This window comes from Trichoplusia ni, chromosome 11, assembly GCF_003590095.1.
Source record: "Trichoplusia ni isolate ovarian cell line Hi5 chromosome 11, tn1, whole genome shotgun sequence".
Taxonomy (NCBI): Eukaryota; Metazoa; Arthropoda; class Insecta; order Lepidoptera; family Noctuidae; genus Trichoplusia; species Trichoplusia ni.
In genome coordinates, this window is record NC_039488.1 from 2,411,911 (window position 1) to 2,434,461 (window position 22,551).

The 22,551-nt window shown below is 37.7% G+C and overlaps 1 protein-coding gene across 2 annotated transcripts in view; it reads right to left on the minus strand.

The window, feature by feature from the left end:
• Positions 1 to 22,551, minus strand: part of LOC113499108 (dorsal-ventral patterning protein Sog-like) — a 65,490-nt gene that overhangs the window by 16,409 nt on the left and 26,530 nt on the right. For both annotated transcript variants that reach the window (XM_026879468.1, XM_026879467.1), the window contains exons 2-3: positions 16,625 to 16,728; positions 16,291 to 16,423 (exon numbers count right to left, since the gene is read on the minus strand). In XM_026879468.1, coding sequence (XP_026735269.1) covers positions 16,291 to 16,423; positions 16,625 to 16,728 — 237 coding nt within the window. The remainder of the gene's footprint in view (positions 1 to 16,290; positions 16,424 to 16,624; positions 16,729 to 22,551) is intronic.

The following is a 22,551-nucleotide window of genomic DNA, read 5'->3' on the forward strand; positions in this document are numbered from 1 at the left end:
TCAATCCCATACATATATTAAAGATTTCTATTCTAATGAAGCATTGTCATGAAGCGATAGTCCCGTATCTATAAAGACGATATTCCTCTATTTTTATCCGACCTCTTACAGAATGAAAAGCTCAGATCCGTCAGGAAAAAATATTATTGATTTAGCAATATCAACTTTAATTGTTCAAGTTAAAACAGTTACGATTATATTGCCAACTATTTGCAATATCCGAGTTCAAATAGTTTCGCAGTCAACTGTATCTTATGTAATAATTGTTTAGTCCTACCATTGTTCTGAATGTTTTGCCCCGGCTTTGTTTAAATATCAACGAACGTGTTTATAACATTGATTCTATAAAATCAGTCTAAGATTCAAGGCTGCTTTTACAACTGGAGTGGTTTCCTTTTTGTTTTGTTCGTCTGCCAAAATGAAAGTTTGTGTCGTATTGTAGCAGTTTCTATTTGAAGATTTTTGTATTTATTCACATGAACAAATGAAGATCGTTCGAAATATGAAGCTTTAAATTGAATTCGTTTACTGTCAATTCGTTTTTTGGATGAAGAGATGTACATGAGTGAATACTTTTTTCGATTAACTTTTTTAGCTTGTAACATTATAATCAAATGAACTTCTTCAAAGAAAACCACCAAAGCAGAATTGAGTATAGATTTCTCCATTCACGTCAAGATAACATTTACAAAACATTACACGCTTACACTGAAACTACTAATAAAGATACGGTAGCAAAACAAACAGCTATTCAGCACATCCATCTCTCCACAATTGGTAACACAAGAATCTTACCACCACACATCAAAGCAACATTATTGCCAGAGTGGGACAGAGACGCCGATATATCACGTATAGCGCGCTGTCCCGCTTCCGCACCCACAATGCCATTTAGGAGAATTTAGGCTCGCAGAAAGTCCGCTTATGGCAGCTAAAACGTTAGTAATTAATAAACATTAATTAAGTGCAGTGTTTGTTGAGCAAGCTGAGTAAAGGCCTAATGACCACACGTGGTAGGCCACTCATTCATCTTCATTAGCTGGTTTATTTTAGAATGAACCAACGGGTATATTCACTGGCTAAGTTAACGCATTTACGTGTATTTAAAATTCAATGTTTTACAAGTTAATTGTTCGGTGAGTGGTAGGTTGGTACGGAAATGTAGTCTGTTTTTTCTATGCAAAAGAATTTTACTTTATTTGTGTTAGTAGATAATGCAGTTAAAGAGTTTTATGAAAACTCCGACCTCCTTAAAAAACTCTGTTGTTTTTTTTTTTACACGAACTGTTAAGAAAAGATGTACTTAATGTAGTTTTAGGAGACAGAAAAATTGTCACGTTTAAATCCGCGGGGTATGTCTAAGTTACTAATATTTGTTGATCGTCTGGGTCAAATTCATAATTATGATCAAACAAAATGAAACCAAATCCTGTCCAAATCTTTACTATTCAATAAAACGAACTTTTCAACCAACTTTAAACAGGAGGTTCTCAATTTGTCTGGTTTTTTTTTCCTCAGAACTTCGGATTTTATGCTATGATTTTGTTGATTTTTTGCTTATTGAACGTGCAATAACTATCAATATTTCCTGCAAAAATTTAATCGAGTTTAGCGTTTAGTACAAAAGTGTGGTGTTAAAAATATGATATGTATTTAAATTCATTTTAATGGTATTTTTATTAATTGTTTGTAAAAAGCAAAGGATTATTAGACTAATGAAAAATAAAGGATTATTTAATGATTTTAACATAAAATACTCTGACCGAGTATTTCTTTAAACCAGTAAAAGATGGGAGGAAGTGTTCGTGTTCGTAAACATCTGATGACTATCAAGACCGCATATTTCAACGGTCATGTATTTCTTTTACTCAGTCTGTTTGTCAGGTATAAAAACTTGACTACTAAGGAGATTCTTAGTCACGTTATCCTCGACCTTAACCAAGCCAAGGTCAGTTAAGGCGTACTCAAGGTCACTCATACCAAGTACGCCATGTACGGCCATACGTAAACTCACATTAAGCTCGTCAGAACAATTATATTTTATAATACTTCAAAGGTTAAACGATAAAAATGTTGCTCTACATTTTAAAACGGTTTTATTACTCATATGTACCTATATATATTTCTATTTCCTTAATTATCGTGCTTTAGCCGGTAGCCAGTTTCACTACAAATAGAAGCAAACACGATCAAAACAGAAACATCTAACTAATCGAATCGCCAATTTATTTTTTCTAATCATGCGTAAAACGTTGAAAAATTAAAGGAACAATTTGTATTCGGTAACGCGGACAGTCTACCACACCCGCCCATACAACAGAATGATTTAATAAATCAATGATTCATAGCGTAGGTACGCAAATGAGCGACTTCAACGAGTAGACAAAGGTCAGCTGAGATTTAAAACACCGCCGGGTCATATCAACAATGATTGGAAAACAAACACAATGGACTTTGTTATGCTTCGGCAAGATGAGTCTCTTGCAGATGTATTGTTCATTCAATACCTAATTATAAATAAATGTGCCGATACCCGTCTGTAACAATATGAAGCCTTCATACTTTATCATTGGCTCTTCAATTCAATAAATGTATTTAATGATTAAATTTAATATTTGTGTTGTATTAAACTTTACTTGATTTCTGTTTAGTGCTTTAAAGTAACATTCTACAATTTTAAAGATGATGATGCATTGAGGAGGAATGCTAATTAAAAAAAAAAACATTTAAATTTTAAATCTCTTGAGGTTAATTAAGCAAGAAACAGTCATCATTGATCTTGAAATCAGAATACAGAGCTTTATTATTAAGGATAGTGCGTTCAGTTTTCGTGATTAGCGTCGGCGTCGGTACGCGCCGGCCGGGACTCCGCGACGCCGGCGCGGGCGCCGCCGGCAATGAGCCGTAGCCATCCACGGTCAAAGATCCACCGCCGTGACCCCCATTCTAATCCACCTCATTCGCCATTCCTAGATATTGTCTCCTAGAATACGAAGAAGCGACAACGAATACATTAACGACGCCTATTATAAAATACTACTGGATTTTACAGAGGCAGCAAATAATTTAATATGCGTGTCTATATTATACACATTTATAATGCACCGTAATGTTTAGTATATTATGTGGGTATATTAAAAGACCATTTGTCTTGGCTTCGCTTCGTGTGCCTATTAAAGTATTGTTTGCGTAAAATTATGGAGAGAAACCACGGACTTGAGTTCAAATGCTGTAAACCTTTGCGGACATATGTGAAAGCTTTAGAAAGGAACGTTGTGTAAATTAGAAAATGTTCTTTTTTATACTATTTATATTAAACTGACAATAGTCGATTACCAGTATATCTGTCAAGTTTAAAAATGAAGCGAAGTTTCAAGTACGGAGGTTTGAATCTTTAATTGATATACAAAAGAGGATCGATATAACCTCCTTTTTTAAACAGCACTGAAAAAAAACAGTGCCAGAGTCAGGATTTCATCTTTTCAGCGTTCATCAAAACACAAAAAAATCACCCTAAATAATACAGTTAGAATAATATCAATACCTAACTCACATAAACCACACAACAGCACATAGCCACTTGTTTAAGTTTTTATTCTGATACAGATAGTGAAACTATTTCGATCTGACGTCAGAACCTATTGATCATGATCTCGCGAACTATAATAGCCATAATAAATATGTAGTAGAATACTATTCTCACTAGAACACGTTGCGATTATACCGACTATATCGATTAAATCGTAACTGGTGTGGTTTGAGTGCTAGTATCGATTTATGAAGACATATTTCTTGTTATATTGAATCGTTATATTTTTATTATGGAGTGTATTTGTTGTGATAACGATCGTTTCTGGATTTTTCTTGATGTTTTATTAAATTGTAATGTTGCTCTTTTTTCTCTGGTAATTCAATGTAAAATGTTGGTGTTACTTTTTTCTCAAAAAATATTTAGTGGTCCGGAATTGAACTTATCATTATTGACTACGTTATGACGATCTGTCATCAACTAGTAAAGTCAGGAGCCTCCTTAAGTGTCACTTAACTGAATATGAAAAGTTGCAAAACAGACATGTACCTACTTAAAGAGGAATAATAAACAATCACATTTTGTAAAGCTAAAATGTGTAGTGATATCAAAAGTACACATGCAACCAACATTTGTGAATCATAAAAAAACTATGGCCAGTGTCTATTCTATAAATAACATTAATCTCGCATTAGTCCTAATAACTACAAAATACTTCAGTGACAACAAAATTAATCCCACAAAAAGATTAACAGAGTGTGAACAACCTTTTAATACCATTGATTATTATTAATCAACAATGTTGAATAGATAAATTGTATTTTCGTGGCGAACGCACCTATTTCATAAGACGCTTGTATTAGTTTCTCAGGGCAGAGGTCAATCCTGTAATTGCGAGAATCAATTGATTAGCATGAAAATTAATTGTCCGGCATAGATATTACAACGATGCACATGAATTTATCGCTTCAATTATATTTGCGTATTTATCGATCTGATCGATAGGTTAAATGTGAAGGAGACAAACAAAAACGTTGTTAAATCAAACTTGTGTAAATTATGATAATGATTATGATGTTTATTGTGATAACGATCCGTCAAACGGTTGCTGCAACGTGGTTGCGTAACGTTGTATGCCGTGTCTGTGCAATGCTTACGAATGCTTGCGAAGACAATTGACGCTCGCTGGCGACGGCAAGCTTAATGTGTCTCTAAATATGTAGCAGGAAATATCCTTATCTACAAACATGAGATAGAGCGAATGATATTTTGGTCTGATAGCCCGCGATTTAAGCGCCACTACATTTCTTATTACCAACGCCGTTGATATTGCTACTAATAGCCACTTCTAAACGTGGAATTAAATACCTAGATACTTATCTTCGTTGAGTCTAAATATCGACATTCCGAATTGAAATATCTCGCTATGATTTTGAAATGGAAAACCAAGTGCCATTTATCTTGTAATTAAAGAGACTGTTTTATTTTGAAGATATTTGAGCTACCTTTGAAGAATTTCAAATTAAATGCAAATACTTTGGTTTGTTTTCTTTTAACAAGTAAGAAATATTTCAAAGAGAAAATCAGCCACGAAGTGTTGTCAACAGGTATAATAAATTGTGCCTTATAATATTTTCCCAGCGGAGTGCGTGACTGTACACTGAACACTTATTAGGGTTCCTCAGGATATTAAATCGATCATCTCCGACCGGATTACGGTCGTGAATTTATATTATGTTACAATTACTGTCAGATAGTAATCCTATTATAGTCGTTATCTATTGAAATCTGATCGTGTGACCGCCTAGTACCCGCTGTCGGGGCAATAAATCTGGTGAGGCATTGTGACCTATTTGCTGGCCTCTACAGTCACGCTTGTGTTTAATCCTTTTTTTATTTAAATATCAAGCCAGATTTAACTTAGTTGAGAGTTAAGAGTTGAGAGTATACTCGCGCATGATTTGGTTTTAAAGCTAAACAGTTTATTTTGATTTGTTTTGGAGCTCAAATTACATTTACCGTACAGGATCTCTACATTTATGTATTTTATCTCTACATATAGACCTCCAATCTAATAATATTCACATATTTATGCGTAATTATTGAGTCTGCTGGACTTTCCAACAATAAAACGTCATGTTTTTGCAACATTACGTACCAAAACGGGCTCAAATAAGTACCTATTATAATTCCAATATTAAACATCAGTCCAATAAATTTTACAACTAGATTCTTGACTATTTATAAGTGCCTGCAAATGGCTTACATAAATATAAATAAAATGCATATTTATTGTACATAAATAAAGCCTCTTTTTATAATGACATGTACATTTTATAGGCGCTCATCAAGATGTTTGTAGCGATGTCAACGCTGATAAAATAATCTTTATAAAAACCTCATATTTTATGTATGTAACATTGTCAAGTAAAGTATCGACATTTCTTAGAATCTACAAGTCAATCGGTGCTCGAGATACCGTTCGGTAAGTTTTAAGGATAAATCTCTCATCGGCGGCGCGCCATAGAGCGGCGCGTGTAGAATTCAAGGCACAATGTTTAAATGTTTATAAATTCCACTCATCGGGCTTTCGCACTAACATAGTTCAATAAACATACATGCCATCGCTTGTGTCTTACTTTACATCTAATGTTTCAGGTTAATTTGACACGGCGTGCGAGTGATCCCAGCCTGTGCCCGCGTGTTTACGATGCAGGTACGCGTCTACGCTTCCTCTGGAACATTTTTAAACACATTACCGCATCTACTTAAATCTCGATGTGACCTAAATCGATTTAAAAAATGGCTCATGACTCAGTCCTTCCTGATCGAATGGTGCACTTACCGTAAATACGATTGAGTAATGCGATGTTTATTAATCCTGTCGATCGCTTCCTACAAAGAATAACAGACGAAAGTCTGTCATATTTAAGAATACACGAGAATTCGGCGCACGTAAACACGTACGTTGGTGAAATGTTAAAAATTCAAATGTTAAACAGTTAGTTTGAGGATGTCGCTATTCACATTCAAGCGAGGTTTTTAAGATGCGGAGAGAACAGCGCTCGCGAACGTCGGATCATAAAATTACATATGAACGAGTGACCGCAGGGCCGCGGCGCCAGATTTCTATGAACAATGAAATGGTATGGAAATGGCGCCAAACCCTCCATCATATGGCCGCACGCGCATGCCATAAAACTGCATGTATTAACGTTTACGCTCCGGTTATGAGTGCGCCCGATTGTGTCACGTCCTTGGCTAATGACCATACTGCTCGCTTTTTTATGCGTTTTCGCTTCGCGTAGAGTTAAAACATTTCAGTATTGAACAGCTATTGGACTCGCATACCTGCGCCGATACTGTTTTGGTCTTGGCTTTTGGCGCCTGAGTGTATAATTTATTCAAATTAATTATGATTTAAATTAAATGGCTTTTAATGGAAAACTATGAATCAAACGTTAACTGCTGGTTTTCATTAAAAGCCGAATTCAATTACTGGTATTATTGTATATTCATAATTGGCGCATTTAAATACTTACATTACAAATTGCAATGGTAATCACGGATCATTGGTATTCGCTACTCTACAAATGTGTTGTGTAAATGATACAAGTATCTAAAATTTATCAGATTAATTGAGTGGTTTTAAAAGTGATAAGTATGTTCTATTTATGCTCTATCAGATTGCCGGATGTAAGGTAGACATGTTGACTTTTGTATGGACCATAAAAATAAAGAGATCTGAAACTTTCATGGCCTGCGAAACTTACTACTTTGACAAAATAATACGCGATAGATTTTCTTGGCACATATTTGCTGATAAACAAAAAATCTAATATATTAACAAAACGTGTCGTATTAGCCATAAAATATAAATTAGTGTAGAGTCACGACACACATACAGACTCGGAATACCTACATACGTTCCGAGTTCCGTACAGCGCTCGGTAGGAAATCATAAACGTCTAGACTGCCATTATGACAGCCGCCACTTACTCCATTCTACAAGCTCTTTATAAAGTGATAGAAACAGAGCTATGTGGATACCAGAGTCTCGCGAATTCGTACTTTCCTTTTAGAGCGCGGCGGCGGGTGGCTGCGCGTGCGCACGTGCAATCTACCAAATTTGCTTAGAGCGGCGCTGCCGCCGGCGCCAGTCTACTTTCCGAATAGCCTTCGCGTCTCGCTAGTGACCTTTTACGCACGTAATACACGCCTTACAAGTCTACCTCCTAGTTCATAAACTAATCACGACTTACGGCTATAACGTGTGCGGGACCCTAGGAGTCGAGCACACTGATGATTATTTAGTACACAGTGCACATTACACATTAGACGTTTGAATGGTGTGATTGGTGCGCGAACGTGGGCGCGTAATGCCTGTCATAAGTTAGTCCGAAGTGCAGTATCGAGATCGTATGTGGGCTAATCAATGATCAGCCAATACATTCAATTGAGTGCCATTCAGATGATGATAGGCAATTCTGAGAAATACGCTTTGGAAACTACTCTGCAAGTTATAGTAAATTACAGGTAGAATAATGTTTATTTTAGAATGGGATAATCTGCATTCATAATGATAATACGCATAAAGACGCGACGCCGTAGTTTCATGTTGAGTTTACTAACTTTTAGTAAGACGACACGTGTCGAGATTTCGAACAAGGATTTCTACTATAGCTATTACATAACCTACAGATATATTGTCCTGATTGTTCCACAGAAAGGGACACGACACAGATAGTCCACGTAAGGTTAAGGTGTGAGTAAATCACTTACTATCTCGTACTGTTGGCATGAGCTCCATTCAATACAAGTACAAACAAAACAGACATTTGTAAGTATGTCGCAATAACATTATAAAGAGCCTTTACGTAGATGACATAAATTTGTAATTACTACAACATATTGCTGCTACAGTTCAAAATGATAACAATATTAGTTCGACGACACAGCTCGAGCGCGAATATTGAAGTGCTCGACTTATAATCAGAATTCGTACGGAATAAATTTAAATAATCTGTATCAAATTAATATAAAATTATCAATATTACATTACTCGGTCCATTTTTATGGCGCGCGCTTAATCCGTCATTTATGTTTAGATTTTATATTAATTTGAACGTGGTATATTTTTAAATTGGTACCTACATTATTTTTGCAAGAATGTTGTTTGAAGGTATCATTTTGTACTCTATAATACAGGTTTTTGCTACTTATAATAGGATTTCCTTATTGTACTCACTACTTAAGTAGATTAATAAGAGTAATTATAAGAAAATCCACAATTTACTTAGGAAAAAGTAGAAAAAATCAGGCCAAGAGTCCTAATAATATCGCAACTACGAGAAAAACAAAAAGCGAGATATTAGAACTATGGCATAATACTATAATCATAATCCACAACAACAAATACAAAGTTGCAACACATTTTAATATCTAAGACTGATGTCACACAAGTACTATTAAGTGTCACAAGCGAAGCTACAGAAGTAGATGCAAGTAAAGCTTTATACTGCGATAGGCAAACAACAGTAAACCAATACAACTAATCAGAAGCTAAGGTTGAATTATACGTCATCAAATAATAAATACCAACGAAATGCAATCAAAGGCAGTGTTAATTAATTGCTCGAAACGTTTGTCACCAACAACACACACACACACACACACACACAATCAATCACCGAAACAATGGGTGACCATGTGATTTATGGCGAATACATGGCTTACGTTTTTGATGTTTGATTTCCAGGCAAAGCCGTTACCAGGAATAGTATTAGTATTGGCAGTAATAGTCATGAACGAGCGTTATAATTCGGTAGAATGGACAAAAAAATCTTCGGAAAATTTCGGAAATTTTGAGAATTTAGGACACCAGTAAAACGTTTCCGGCGTAAATTAAAATGCATTCCCCATCCCGGAAAATAAAGTTTCCATCCAGGTGAGCCACAAACATCTGTCGCTAATAAAATCTCTTCAGAAACCTTTCAAACGACAAATAACAAGAGCCGTTCCAAATGCGTCCCCTAATGCTCCATTACTCAGCTCCAAACGATTCTTATAGTGATTAATAGTTGCTATTCAATACAATGACTGCTTGTTTTGAACAAATTAAACACTTAAAACTGCCAGCTGAACATCCAAACACAAAGACAGTTAGTTACTGTAAAAAAGACGGGCATCGCGCGTTTGGAATTCTAATATTCCATCAGGTTGATTTACTGCGTACTCTTGCGTCGTGTCGCCGTTTTGTGCGAAATAAAATCAACAATCGTGCTCACTTTAACCCGTATATCGCTGGCGCCACTATCTGTCACCGTTTCCATTGTATCTATCTACTTAATAACAACAATAACATTAATGATTAGATAAAAGGATTTATCGTACGCAGCGTTGACATCACGACGCATCACTAATGTTGCGTCTTGACAAAATTATTAATGTTCTAAAATTATCTTGTAACAGGCTATTAACAATAACTTACGAATGTAACGCTTGTTGTTCTCCGCTACGATGATATTATTAGCGTGTTCAATTGTTTTACGTTGCGTATAGGATATCTAGATTTATTTAAAGTCAGTTGTATCAAATTCTGTTTCTAACAAACAACTTTATGTCTATTAGTAATACTAGCCTAGAAAAATCTATTCAAAGTTTCGTAATCTAATTAGCATTTGTGTAAAAACGAAATGTTTAGTATGTATGTGTCATTCCGTTTCTCCAGCTTAACCTTAAGAAAATCTTTCATTAAACAGTAGTTGTTGTCATAGTATGTGATCAGATTACAGATGTTTGTCGCCAGAGGTTGGGGGCCACTCAAAATATTGTAATTAGTGTAATGAAATAAATATTCGCGTCGTAGATCGCGTGTCCTCGCGGCGCGCGCGGCGGCGCCAGGCGGTGCGCCGGCGCCGGCCGTCGCGACGCCGCCGCCCGCCTTGTTTGCACATCGCGTATGTTCTCTATTTACGCAAGTACGTTTTCGCATTATTTCAACAAACACGTACAAATTTACGAAAATCATGACGTCAGCAATCTTGTGAATATCTAAACCCATTGGTATTTATGTTTTACACGACTGCGACCTCAAGCATCTACAGCGCGGCCGAGTTAAGGAAATGTTTCTGCGCAAACATTTAAACGGGCCAGGCAAAGGAGCTTGCCGAGTAATTCGATAAGCTAATAACTAGATATTCAACTGTCGCTTAGGTATACATAAAGAACTAAGCGACCCAGTTTAATCAAAAGATTAATGCTTAAGGTAATCAGAAAGGGCCTGGCGCCACACAGCGCTCGTCGCTGGGCTGGCCGAGTCACGCACAGTTCGCACCACAAAGTGCCCGCTATTACTCATGATCCGCCGCAACCGCACTCACCTAACACTGGCTCATTAGCCAACATTAAAGTAATAACGAGTGCGCTTGCGGCTGACAACCATCCCCTTTGAGACCGTTTAAGATAACGCCGTCGCGACGTCCTGAATGTTAACTCAACTACAAAAGTAATTATGTCTGTCGCGCTCTCTGATCCCGCGGTGATATATCCCGAATTAACGATCATCCGTGTCCACTCACGTCTGCGCCGACGGTCGTACATCGGGTGATGCTGTTCATAAAAAGAGCATTTTGGCATCAAGCATTAAACGGCGAAAAAGGCTCAAAGTAAATTATGCGCCGCGGAATGTGTTGCAGCGAGACGCCGATTTCACAAAAATAAAACGTCAATTGTGCGCGGCATCGTGCATCGGCGACCGGCGTGCACAAAACAAATTCCTCGGAGCCACTTGCTGTACACTGAATTAGACACACTCGTGATCGACTGGTGAGGGGCTGCCCGATGAACCGTGAACACCAACTGACGCAGCACGTCGCCCTTGCTGAGCGCACGCACGCCGCCACTCACTGCACCTCTATGTTACCGTGACGTCATGTGCGGACAATAGCAAGCAAACTTTTAGTTATATAAAAAGGTTATCTAAAGATACGGTTCCGTTTTTTCCAAGTTTAAATATAGACATGATATTATTTGCGATTGTGAGACAGTTAACCTTTGCATGTAGTTCTGATTAAAATAATTAGGTCGTTTTATTGCAGTGTAAATTTTATACATGATTATAAAACTTGAATGAGTCAATGACTTGATGACGTGATTGGACAGTTAGCAGCACAATACATTTAAGGAGTACCTAGTATCTATTATAAAATGATTAGGGTTACTAAAACAGTCAGAAAACTGTTTGCAGTGTGTCGTATTCATTCAAATTTCAAGACAAATTTAGAACGCGGTTAGCAACCGAAAATAAAGCCTCTTTTTTGTAACCCTTTTTACTTTGAGATTGTTCTAGGATTGACTGGAATAAGAGTAGGCTATGTAGGAAATTACGAAACTGTATCGGTATGCCCCGTTCTAATGCGGGAAGTGACAATGTTCAATATAGCAAGCGAGTTATTTGTTGGCCAATATAAACAAGCCATCAAGTACAAATATATACACATGTAGTTAGCAAGACAAATTATCCTCTCAACGCCAACACGATACCGTCAAATCGTGGTTATACAATTCTGAGCACAAATAAATCAACACAATTTCTTTGAAGGATATGTATTGGCTCAGACAACTCTTATTCTAGCCATTTCTTGTCGGGAGGCATGAAATTCGTTTAGTTTATTACAGCAACACCTGGCCGAGATTCAATTAAAAATTATCCGTTTTACTGTCTACGTATGGTACCTACTGGGATTTATTAAAAGCGCGATAAACTATATTATTACGGCAGGCGGCAGGCGGCCGGCAGACCGCCAACTGGAGTTCTCACAAAGGCAACTCTGAATCAGATTTGATGCGTTTTATAGTTACGAGCCTCAGATAGAGTTTACGGCCGGCTTACAGTTCCGCCATGGCGTGCTTTAACTGCTTATAAACCATATCGGAATCACAATTAATTCATTGTGGTAGCTGGATTGAATTCACTGAATAGGTAATTGTGCAACTAGAACAACAGAACAGTTGCAGTAAATTCTTCTTAACGAGCTTAGAGTTAGAGCCATGGTTCGATTTCTCGTTACTTATTAGCTGTTACGTTTAAATGTTCTGTAAATCAAAATTATATTCAACCAAGGGAAATCTTTTTAACGACGAGTACGAAATGAGTGGCGCGACATTTATTGGAACGAATACATCGCATATTTTCTAAGAATATGACTTAGTATATATAGTAAAAGAGCGCGTACGTTGACATCGGCGATATTTGTTTGCAAAAAATGTGTGTTGTAAGTTAGTAGTGTTCGCTAAAAAGGCGAGCAGACGGCGTCGCGGCGACGGGTCGACGGCCGCGCCCGGAATAACCAGCAGCAGCAGCTATATTTGCAGCAGCGGCGCGGGCGCAGGGGGGACCAACGCGTGCCATTTCTGCACCACCGCCCGGTGCATCTGAGTAATGCCATTGTAATGCTCTCGATATAGTCGTAAAGCGTGGACGCGGGCGGGCAGACGCGGCGTCGGCAGCGTCGCCGCCGCGGCTACCGCAGAGCGTCTGCTGCCCACTGGCCGCTGTCCGCCCGCTGCCACGCAACACGCCCTCGCCTCGCAGCCTCAGAACAAGCAGCTCATAAATCACTATCTGTCGCCACCGGCAATGGCAGATCCGAGATAACGCCATGCCAATAATTTGACAGCATTATTTATGTTTTATTGAATTGATTACGAATTTACGAGTAAGTCGAAGATGATGATGAGCTGCGGCGGGCGCGAGCGTGGCGTCCATGTGTAGCTGCTATACCTAATGTATATTGATGAGACTCGGTCGTGGGAGCCGCTGGTCGCCGCTCGCCGCTCCGCTGTCATTTGTCATCGCCAGTTCCTGTCACATCGCATACGCATACTTTCTTATTTTCTGCAATTACCTTTTAAAGTCGGCAAATTTGCCGATCGCATTAAAAAAATGTACTTAATGGGATGATGAGCGACGACAATCAAGAATTACACCGACGCCGGTACGCTGAGGTAAAGGCGAACATTACAAACACGATAATCACTTTAAATGTCATAATGTAGTATTAATGTTGCCATTTCCTGTGATAATCTAGGCAAATTGCAAACTCAACACGAATATGGGCACAAGTATTTCAAATAGCTTTATTTAACATTTCAATTAATTCTCTTTTATATCTACTTATGTCTGCTAACCAAAAACTGTTTCAAGTTTCGTGTTACAGCGAAGCAGGTCACACCAAAATGGCATATTAATAGCGGCCATCAAAGAGACCACTTGCAAAAAGTCCTTATAGTAGTATATCGCTCAGTCGATTTCCACATGTGTGGATAGTTTTCGCGACAGATGGCCCGTGACTCACCAACCTGTTGCCGGTGATATACGTTTCCAATGTAATCAAGACGACAATATTTATAAATCATTTTACACCAATAACAGATTCCAAATTCAAACTAAACACGTCAATTAAGACGAAATTAAAGACTTTATTACCTAATAAACGACCGCTCCTGTTTGTTAAACTTTAGGATATCAAATGTCTAGTCTATACATGACATCACCGCCGCGCCGTGTTACTATGAACATGATTGGAAAAATTACATCATTAACAAGGAAAGGGAATTTTCGAAACTGTGCGATGACATCACGCGGAGTGTAATGAGACGTGGATTCATTGTATATGTATCGTTTCGAGAGAGTTCTAGAGAGATGCATACGTGCCGTGGAAGCGGTGAGCACGGCGTGGAGTACACGCGCGGAGATGTCAGGCGATCACCTCACTTATCTCTAGTTTCATTATCATGTTTACGATAAAATTATCAGGCGGGGTGCCGACGAGCGAGCCTTGCTCCCGTGACGACCACGCCTAATTAAACAGTCGCCGGCCGAACTGCGCCCGCGTCATTAATATTGTTCAAGTCACCGTCTGTGTTGGCCGCAGACCTATTGCTATCACGATGCTCTTTCACGGCACCACAATAAGACCAACACGATTTAATATAACTCTACCCGGCAGAATACCGGAATGCAATTGAAAATGTTCGTGACGAATATTAAACTGTTTTTTATTGGTCACCAGTGAGGATGTAGGAGTTTGAAAAAGAATACTTTTTTATTGCCAAACTACTGAACAACTCAATCTTTCTTGACCAAAAGAAAGAGTAATCTAGTTTACGCTAAATAAGACCCTAAATCGTGTACTTGATTATAAGACCAATTTAACACATAATAACTAACTAATATCTTAGGAAATATACGAGTTTTCTACGTTACAAATGCACAAAGTCCAATTTCAGTACGTAATCAAATCCTCTAATTACAAAGCAAACACTTTTATTACACGACTGTATTCGTTTACTACTTAATTGACTTTTATGAGCTTGTCATTTCCCGTTGAAAAAAGTTTTCTTATTTGCGGTCTAATAGGGTATTTAACTATATATTTTTTATAATATAAATCTGTATAATACGCCAGAAAGATTTCCAAAAAATATTAAAAACGTATTTTTCCTTTCATCACATCATTAAGAAGTAAGAAAAATAAAAAGCACCTAAGTTAGGTGGTGAGCTAAAATCATCACTTGCTAGTAAATAGCGTACTGATAAGTGATGTCACACGAGATTTCAAATCACTGTGTCTCCTTCATTTTTGTTTACGATATAAAAGAAAAACTTCGCAGACAGTTAAACTGATTTAGTTAACTCAAATAACCTATTGAAACATATGCAGGGTCACTTTAATGGGAAGTGTATCAGCAGTCGCCACACTCGCTACTAGTATTAAAAAGTCGACAAATGAGTTCAAGGGCAGGCTGTACAGGCTGCGCTGTCGCATCTACAGCACATATTTAACGATGTTACTGTACAAGTACGGGTGTATGATGACTCAAAAGAGATTGCTCCGAGATTCGAAAAGAGGATGGTTGTAAAATAATTATAAAAGTGTATGATATCAAAGAAATAGTATTTGATGTTTTAAAGGGTCTCCTAATTTTGTTTAAATTTTCTTCCAATAAGTTTACTTTTACTAACGACTCAAAATACAATATTTCCAAGTGAATTAAGTGGTTATATTGATCCTGGATGAGTAAAAAAAAGTATTGCAGAAGAGTTTAATGTCCAACCCTTTGTGATTTGAACGATAGGCCATGAATTGAGTTAACCTCTATATTCCAACCCTATTGTTGAATAAGGTTTAAATACTACTACATCGCTCTCTCTCTCTTTAAATGTATTCTTACATAGCTACAGAGCTGACGCACGAGTCTGCGGCATGCACGCAATTGTTTGACTTTCGTGCGGAAGACATGTGAGATACAAGATGTGGAAGCTATGTCGTGAAGGCGTACGTCACGGCACACTGACGCATGACCGACTAGACGCACTCGAATCGCCACACCGAACGACTAAGTCCAAGTAGAACTTGTTTAGTTATTTCGATAGTCTAAAGTTCATTTTGAGAATATTTTCAGCTGTACCTTTGAGGAATATACACACACATACTGTTGTATTAGAGTTTGAAGTTACGTCGTTTTTACCTATGTCTAAAGGTAATTATAAGGTTTTCCGTCTACGGCAATAAAATGGAATTACACACAGTCATGTCAAAGTAAATAGTTTCCCGGGTGTCCAGAATACTGATAAATATTGGACTTCCTCCGCCCAACCCGAATCGACATGATGTGGATCTTATAAGTTACAAGACGATCATACATTTTACTATAAGTCAGAATCCAAGGTTAAAGTAAAATTGAAAATGACTTACAATTAAGATCGCCTGGACATGTCTTGCAGCATCGTCCTGGCAGCAAAACTGGTGTATCACACGACGGTTCAGGGCACTCATTCTTGATATTCCGACAGTGGACTTTAGCCACCACTCTCCTTTTCTTTTGGACCTGAAACACATCACTCTTATGAGAAGAAGAATTCTTCTACGAACAACATTTTTGGCTTAGGAATACCGAAACGCAACTTAGCTTCAATATCTCTGTTTCATCTATACGCCTCAAAATGATAGAGACCGCAAGACTTTATGGCTTAAAAATGTTTGTCGTTTCGGTATTCGGCCGTTATTCTACAATTGTGTCAATACGTACCGCAACACACTCACATTTGATGCAGTACATGACTCCGAAGGGCGGGCCCAAGTCAGCAAACCACTTTGAACCCAGCTCCATTGCTTGTTTGCCGAACAAACATTCTGTAACAACATTTTTTTTATTAATATCTTATGTTTATTTGACACCGTAGGTGTAGTGAGTCTTAAAATTATAAATGTGTAAGTGTGTTGTGTGTTATACATTTAATATTAAGGCACGTCTTTGCCCTTATCCTTAGCCGAAAGAAAGGCTAATAAGTGACGTCACATGAGTAAGGAAAATAGTATACATAAACACTTTATCATCTTCCATTTTTGCATACACGATAAAAAAAACGTATGGTCTGATAACATTCGGAAATCTGACGGACTAATTGAATATTTTTAGTGAAAAACTCACTGATGGTTTGAATTTCTAATATATGTGTGGTTATGAGTGCTTTTCATACTTCGGCCTGTCCGCTACCTACTACATAGTGTCATTTTGATTGTATGTTTGATTATACTGATAAAGATCTCTAGATGTAAAGATATTTATGACATATAGTTGTTGCCTCATTGTGAGATGTCATCATAAGTTTCATATTTTATGTCACACGTAATATTAGGTCACTTCATTACAGTTATATAGATAATTACTTGGCGAAGTTTATAATTGAGAAAAATTTCTTCCTCTTTCTCAACATAAAAAGAGATTTGTGTCGAGGGGTGGTAGCGCAATCATTCTAGTCATATGCGCCAAAACACTTTTAAAGCAATGACAAATATCAACGCAGGCTAAACTGTGGCAAAGGCTAGTCATTTAACTAATTATAAATCTCTAACAGTTCGGTAAATTAAATCCTAAAAATAATCACACAAAATTTCATATCAAGAAGCATAAACAAAACGTATATGTTTAGTTTGTTTTCTATTATCTTGAAATAAACATTCGTATTTGATTTTGTTACGTAGGCATAACGTTATTTATCTCTCATGTATGCAAATAATGATTTGCAGCGCTAGTCGTGTGTTGGCGTGTATTAAACGTGTATGACTTTTTCATAATTATCTGTACTAGAAGCGAGGGCCAAGAGAAAGGAGTGCGGCAGGAATAGGGAGGTCTATGTCCAGCAGTGGGTTACTCAAGGCTGATGATGATGGTTCTTACTATGCTACAATAGATCCCTAAGTTTGTTTCGACTTTTCTCGAAGTTAGCCAATTAGGAAACGTTGGCTCGAAAGGATTGTCATTTTTAGAACTATAATTTAATGTTATCGACAACGTCTTAAATATGTTGTTTAATTATTTGAAACAATGATTAGAGCGAAATACTTTTTTGAGGTAAGTTTCGTTTAAATGAAAAGTAATTAATGAAAGACAAGACAAATTAAGTTCTAAAAAACGAAGTATTTAATAGGGAAAAGCGACAACTTTGTTTTAACGACAACATGACTGAATATAGATTAATTGCCCTTAATTTAGAGTATGGGTATGAAGTCCAATTATGCGATAGATCATAGGTAATAATTATTGCAATTATTTATGGCTCTCAACAAAGGCTGTACTAAAATAAGTATTTGTTGTGTACTTTATCAATTACAGAAGACCATAGCATGCAAAAAAAATGTGACGAATCAAATAGGAATAAAGTTGGTTACCAGTTCTATGCAAAGTTACAAATATTAGTGCTTGAGTTTAAAATATATGACAACCGAAATTGTAATACGAATAATTAACAAAGATAAACCCAACTACAAATTCTTTACGCGCCCGATGTCAGTAACTTTATTTTAATAACCAAGAAGTTCGTAGTACTCCATATTATTTGATTTATAAGTTAGCGGCTTTGGACTCGCTCAAGTCAGGTTAACAAGTTGCATTTACATACCGAACTCGTGAGTGAACATCTAAAAATAAAAGTTGCATCGTGGTGTTAAAACGAATGTAAGGTACGCGTGCTTGCAAAATGGTTCTTGTGTCTAAGATGGCCGTGAAGGTATGTAGCCATAAATTACTGATGACTACAATAATAGTCATTATTTAAATCGAGATGATGACATCGATTGTTTATTACGAGATTGTGAGAGGTGGGGAGGTGGATAGGAAAATTTGAAGTCACGGAAGGCAGACCCAGAAATGGAACATTTTTAAACTGTCCGTTTCAAAAATGAACTTATGACAAGTCATAAATTGATCGAACACTGACGCGAGGGAATTCAGAGCAAAATTCCGGAATCAATTCGAATTTCAGCTCGAATAGCAACAGAAGTTTCTGATTTTTTTGGAAAAAAATATGATATGCTGAAAACTTCTTCGTAGAACGGACAGAGTGGTTTCAAAAACAGGATATGAATATTATTATATCAGAGTTATACGCGAAACTAAGGAAAATCACTGGAAATTCCACCCTGAAGATGCGAAATCAAATTATCCCTATTATCACGTAGAAGTACGGATGATTTTGACACGTTATTCATATAACAATAGAACACTTTTTCCTACGTAGCGCAATTTTTATCTACCAAAAAAATCCCCTCAGCCAATTCTAAATGAACTATAAATTCTGAAACATTTAGATCATTCACTTAATAAAAGCCAAACATAAATCTAGGAGAGTAAACAAACAAACAAGCAGATTTTGCTATTTAATCGCCTACAGATGTTTATTCATCGTATGACTAGTAAAGATTCCCGAACAGAAAAACCCATTACAATAGCATCTGGTTTGGAAAGGAACAGAATTGTTATACAATAACAAAATATGTCTGCACGTTATGGGTATGTAATTAAGCCTCAGCCTATATGTATTGTAAAGATATTAACTAGAACATAAAATAACTAAGATGATCCTGAATACATGACCAAATTCTAAACGAATACTTTACCAATTCATTACCGTATGACGTATTTACAGCTTTTGCTGACTAAATGTGGCAAATAACCACAAAATATTCAATAACCTTAACATTTATTCCGATAAATTAACTCATTTTACACGAAGCGTCTGATGAGAGTGGTTATCCAACGGCTTGACTTCATCCCCACTAACCCCGCCTTTTTTATGTTCCTCTTAAGCATCTAGGAGGTTTACACCAACAATTACGCGCTAAATAGAACCTATATGCTTTAAGTAAAGTCATCTGTAGAGCGACTCTACAAAAACAAAAGAAATATGGAAACACGTCGTCGAAATTAAAAAACAATTGATCATCAATTCACGAAACAAAAAAGGTAGGGTAAATCAATGTTCGAAATCTGAATAAAATAGTTATGTAATAATAGTTCATAGTAAACAGACTGCAAACGATTAGGTGTCGCAGATAGATTCAGTATCAGATGCGTCGGGTCGATAAGGTGGCCGGCCTCTATATATAGGCGTCACTCTTATCTTCTTCTCGTTACTATTTAATTAACCTCACTCGCGAGTGCACTGATAACGAATGAGACATGTTGCGTGAGAACATATTGCTCCTAGAGCACCTTTTATACCGCCATTGTTACAAAATTCGCCCACAATTTAAAGCTTTTAAAATGTTACTCCGTTTGACATCCGCAGACAGAACGAAATGAACCACATGGTAAATAAAAATACAGTGAATTTGGATACATGAGAAATTGCTTGAAAAATAATTCTAGTTATAGTGAAACAAGAGCACTTCATATCGTCTAGTTTAATGACAGTCGGTGAACGACGTCACGCGTAATGAGGAAGAAGGGTGACGCCAATGATGCGCCGACGACCCATATTCAGGATGCAGCGATCAATATGTATTGCGTTACCGATGCGATACGCCTGACATTATCTCCATATTTTATTACAGAATTTGCACAAGTGCGTACGTCCATTTCATTAAAATCGAAAATTATGAATGCAGCTCAAGACGAAAGCACTTGTTTATTATTTTTTCCTTTCATGTGCGTGGAGTGCCAAAAAAGCATTATTTACCGTCACACCTACTGGATCGTTAACCGTCGCGATGGGAGGCGCAAGCTCACCCAGTTCGCACTCACAACTTAATCTATAAGCCGCTGCGTGTATCTGGACTTTTGAATGTATATAAAAATATTATCTCTGACATGATTTAGGCATATAAAGTGAGGCGAGACATCGCGTAACCTTCCTTTCGTTTTCTCGGAAACGTTGGCCACTAGCCAAAAACGCTTCGCCAGGGAAATGAAGTATTGGCGACGCCCGTCTTATGCTTCTTTCACGATCTGTTTATGGAATGTACCCGATACGAACCGCTGTTTATTTTGAATTTATCGTTTGCGAATCGGAAAATATTTCGATGTCATAACTCAATCTAATTATGAACCTACGTGTTATTAACCCGAACACCTCGTCTCTCGAACTTTCATTCCCGTGTTAGACCGTGTGGTGTGGGAGGCCGTATCTTAAGATGCAAGCGCCACAACGGATTAATGAATTCTCTGTAGAGCGGCACACATGTGAGCGGCGCGCGGTCGTCGGACCGTCACATAGGTATCCATGGTACAATTTGTAATCTCCGAAGCGTGGCATGTTCGGCCTCAGGGTTACTGCATTGTGTCATAGCACCGCATAGATCACGATAAGTATGAGCAGCATGTCAAACCAGAAGTATATGGTCGGCTCATTGAAGTGTGCGCAAGTCGCTTCAATAAATCCTCTACATAAAAGGGTTGAAAGAGGCGTGCGCCGTATTTCAGCGGGCGTGGGCAGCGCATAAATTGTTCGTTCTGAATTAGCCTTAAGCAGGATATTTTGACATTCGCTCTGCCGACACGCTGACTAGTTTACACTCGCACTCCAAGTGTGGAAATACTTCACGATACGATACGACCGCGGAGATTATCATTTATCATCACAAATAAATGCAACAACATACAATGTATCAGTTCGTTTAACGAGTCCTTATAAAATATTGACTTTCTTTTTAGTGTATATCAAACGGCTGTGGGAGTGTAGTGTGCAGCAGTGATTCAGTGCGCCCGGTGCCGTCGAGGCGCGGTGCGGTGCGGCGTGATGCGGCGCGGCGTGGCATGATGCGGCGCGTAGGTGACGCCGCCGATCAGTCAATTTGCTTTGATCACTGTATCATTAGATACACACACCCACACGCTGAATGATTGCTCATTGTGCCGCCCGCCGCCCGCCGCCCCTTGGCCTGCACTTTGTATTACGTATACATCGCTCTGTGACGCTATCATACCCAACCCACGACTGCTATCTATAGCTTCATACCTTTTCTTGACCTTCTTTATTTTGCGCCAAACTGTTACATATTTGGTATGAAACAATAAAGTGAAACTGTTGGTTACCTTAAACAGGTCGACGTTTTATTTCAACGTTGTTTGTTTAGTCAAATTGCATGAGCGAGCTCATTGTTGCCAATTACCTCTATTCCTTTTTTAGAAGTCAATGAGACGTTTTATTTTACATCCATAACGAAATGTACAAAAATAGAGCGTCCCATTTTTAGCTCGGCATTGCTTTGGATTATTTTTGTGAGTCGTGTGACTTGGTGTGACACAAGATGGCAAGCCCCTATGGGCTAGAGGTAGTCACATCTATAAAAATAGTGTGACATGATTTGGTGCGGACTGGTCCTCAGGTGGTGTTGGGGTCGGCTCAGCTCGCGGCGGGCGGCCGGCTGCGGCGAGCCCGCTCTAGGGTTGCCAGCTATATTATACATACTCTAGTTTGATCATGATTAGCTTAAAAAAAAATTAAACATTGAAATGTGTGCAATCATTTGATTGCACACCTGCTTTTTTTAATTCAGTTCATATCAAGACACGTTCAGTTGCAATATTCCTCTGATGTTCTATTCTTTGTCATTGGGTCCCTCTAAAAGGAGGTAACCTTCGCAAAAAAAAAGAAACCGATATTATATTTTTATTTTTGCCTATTTATAAATTATTACCAGTATATAAAAATAATAAATATTTTCTTAATTGAC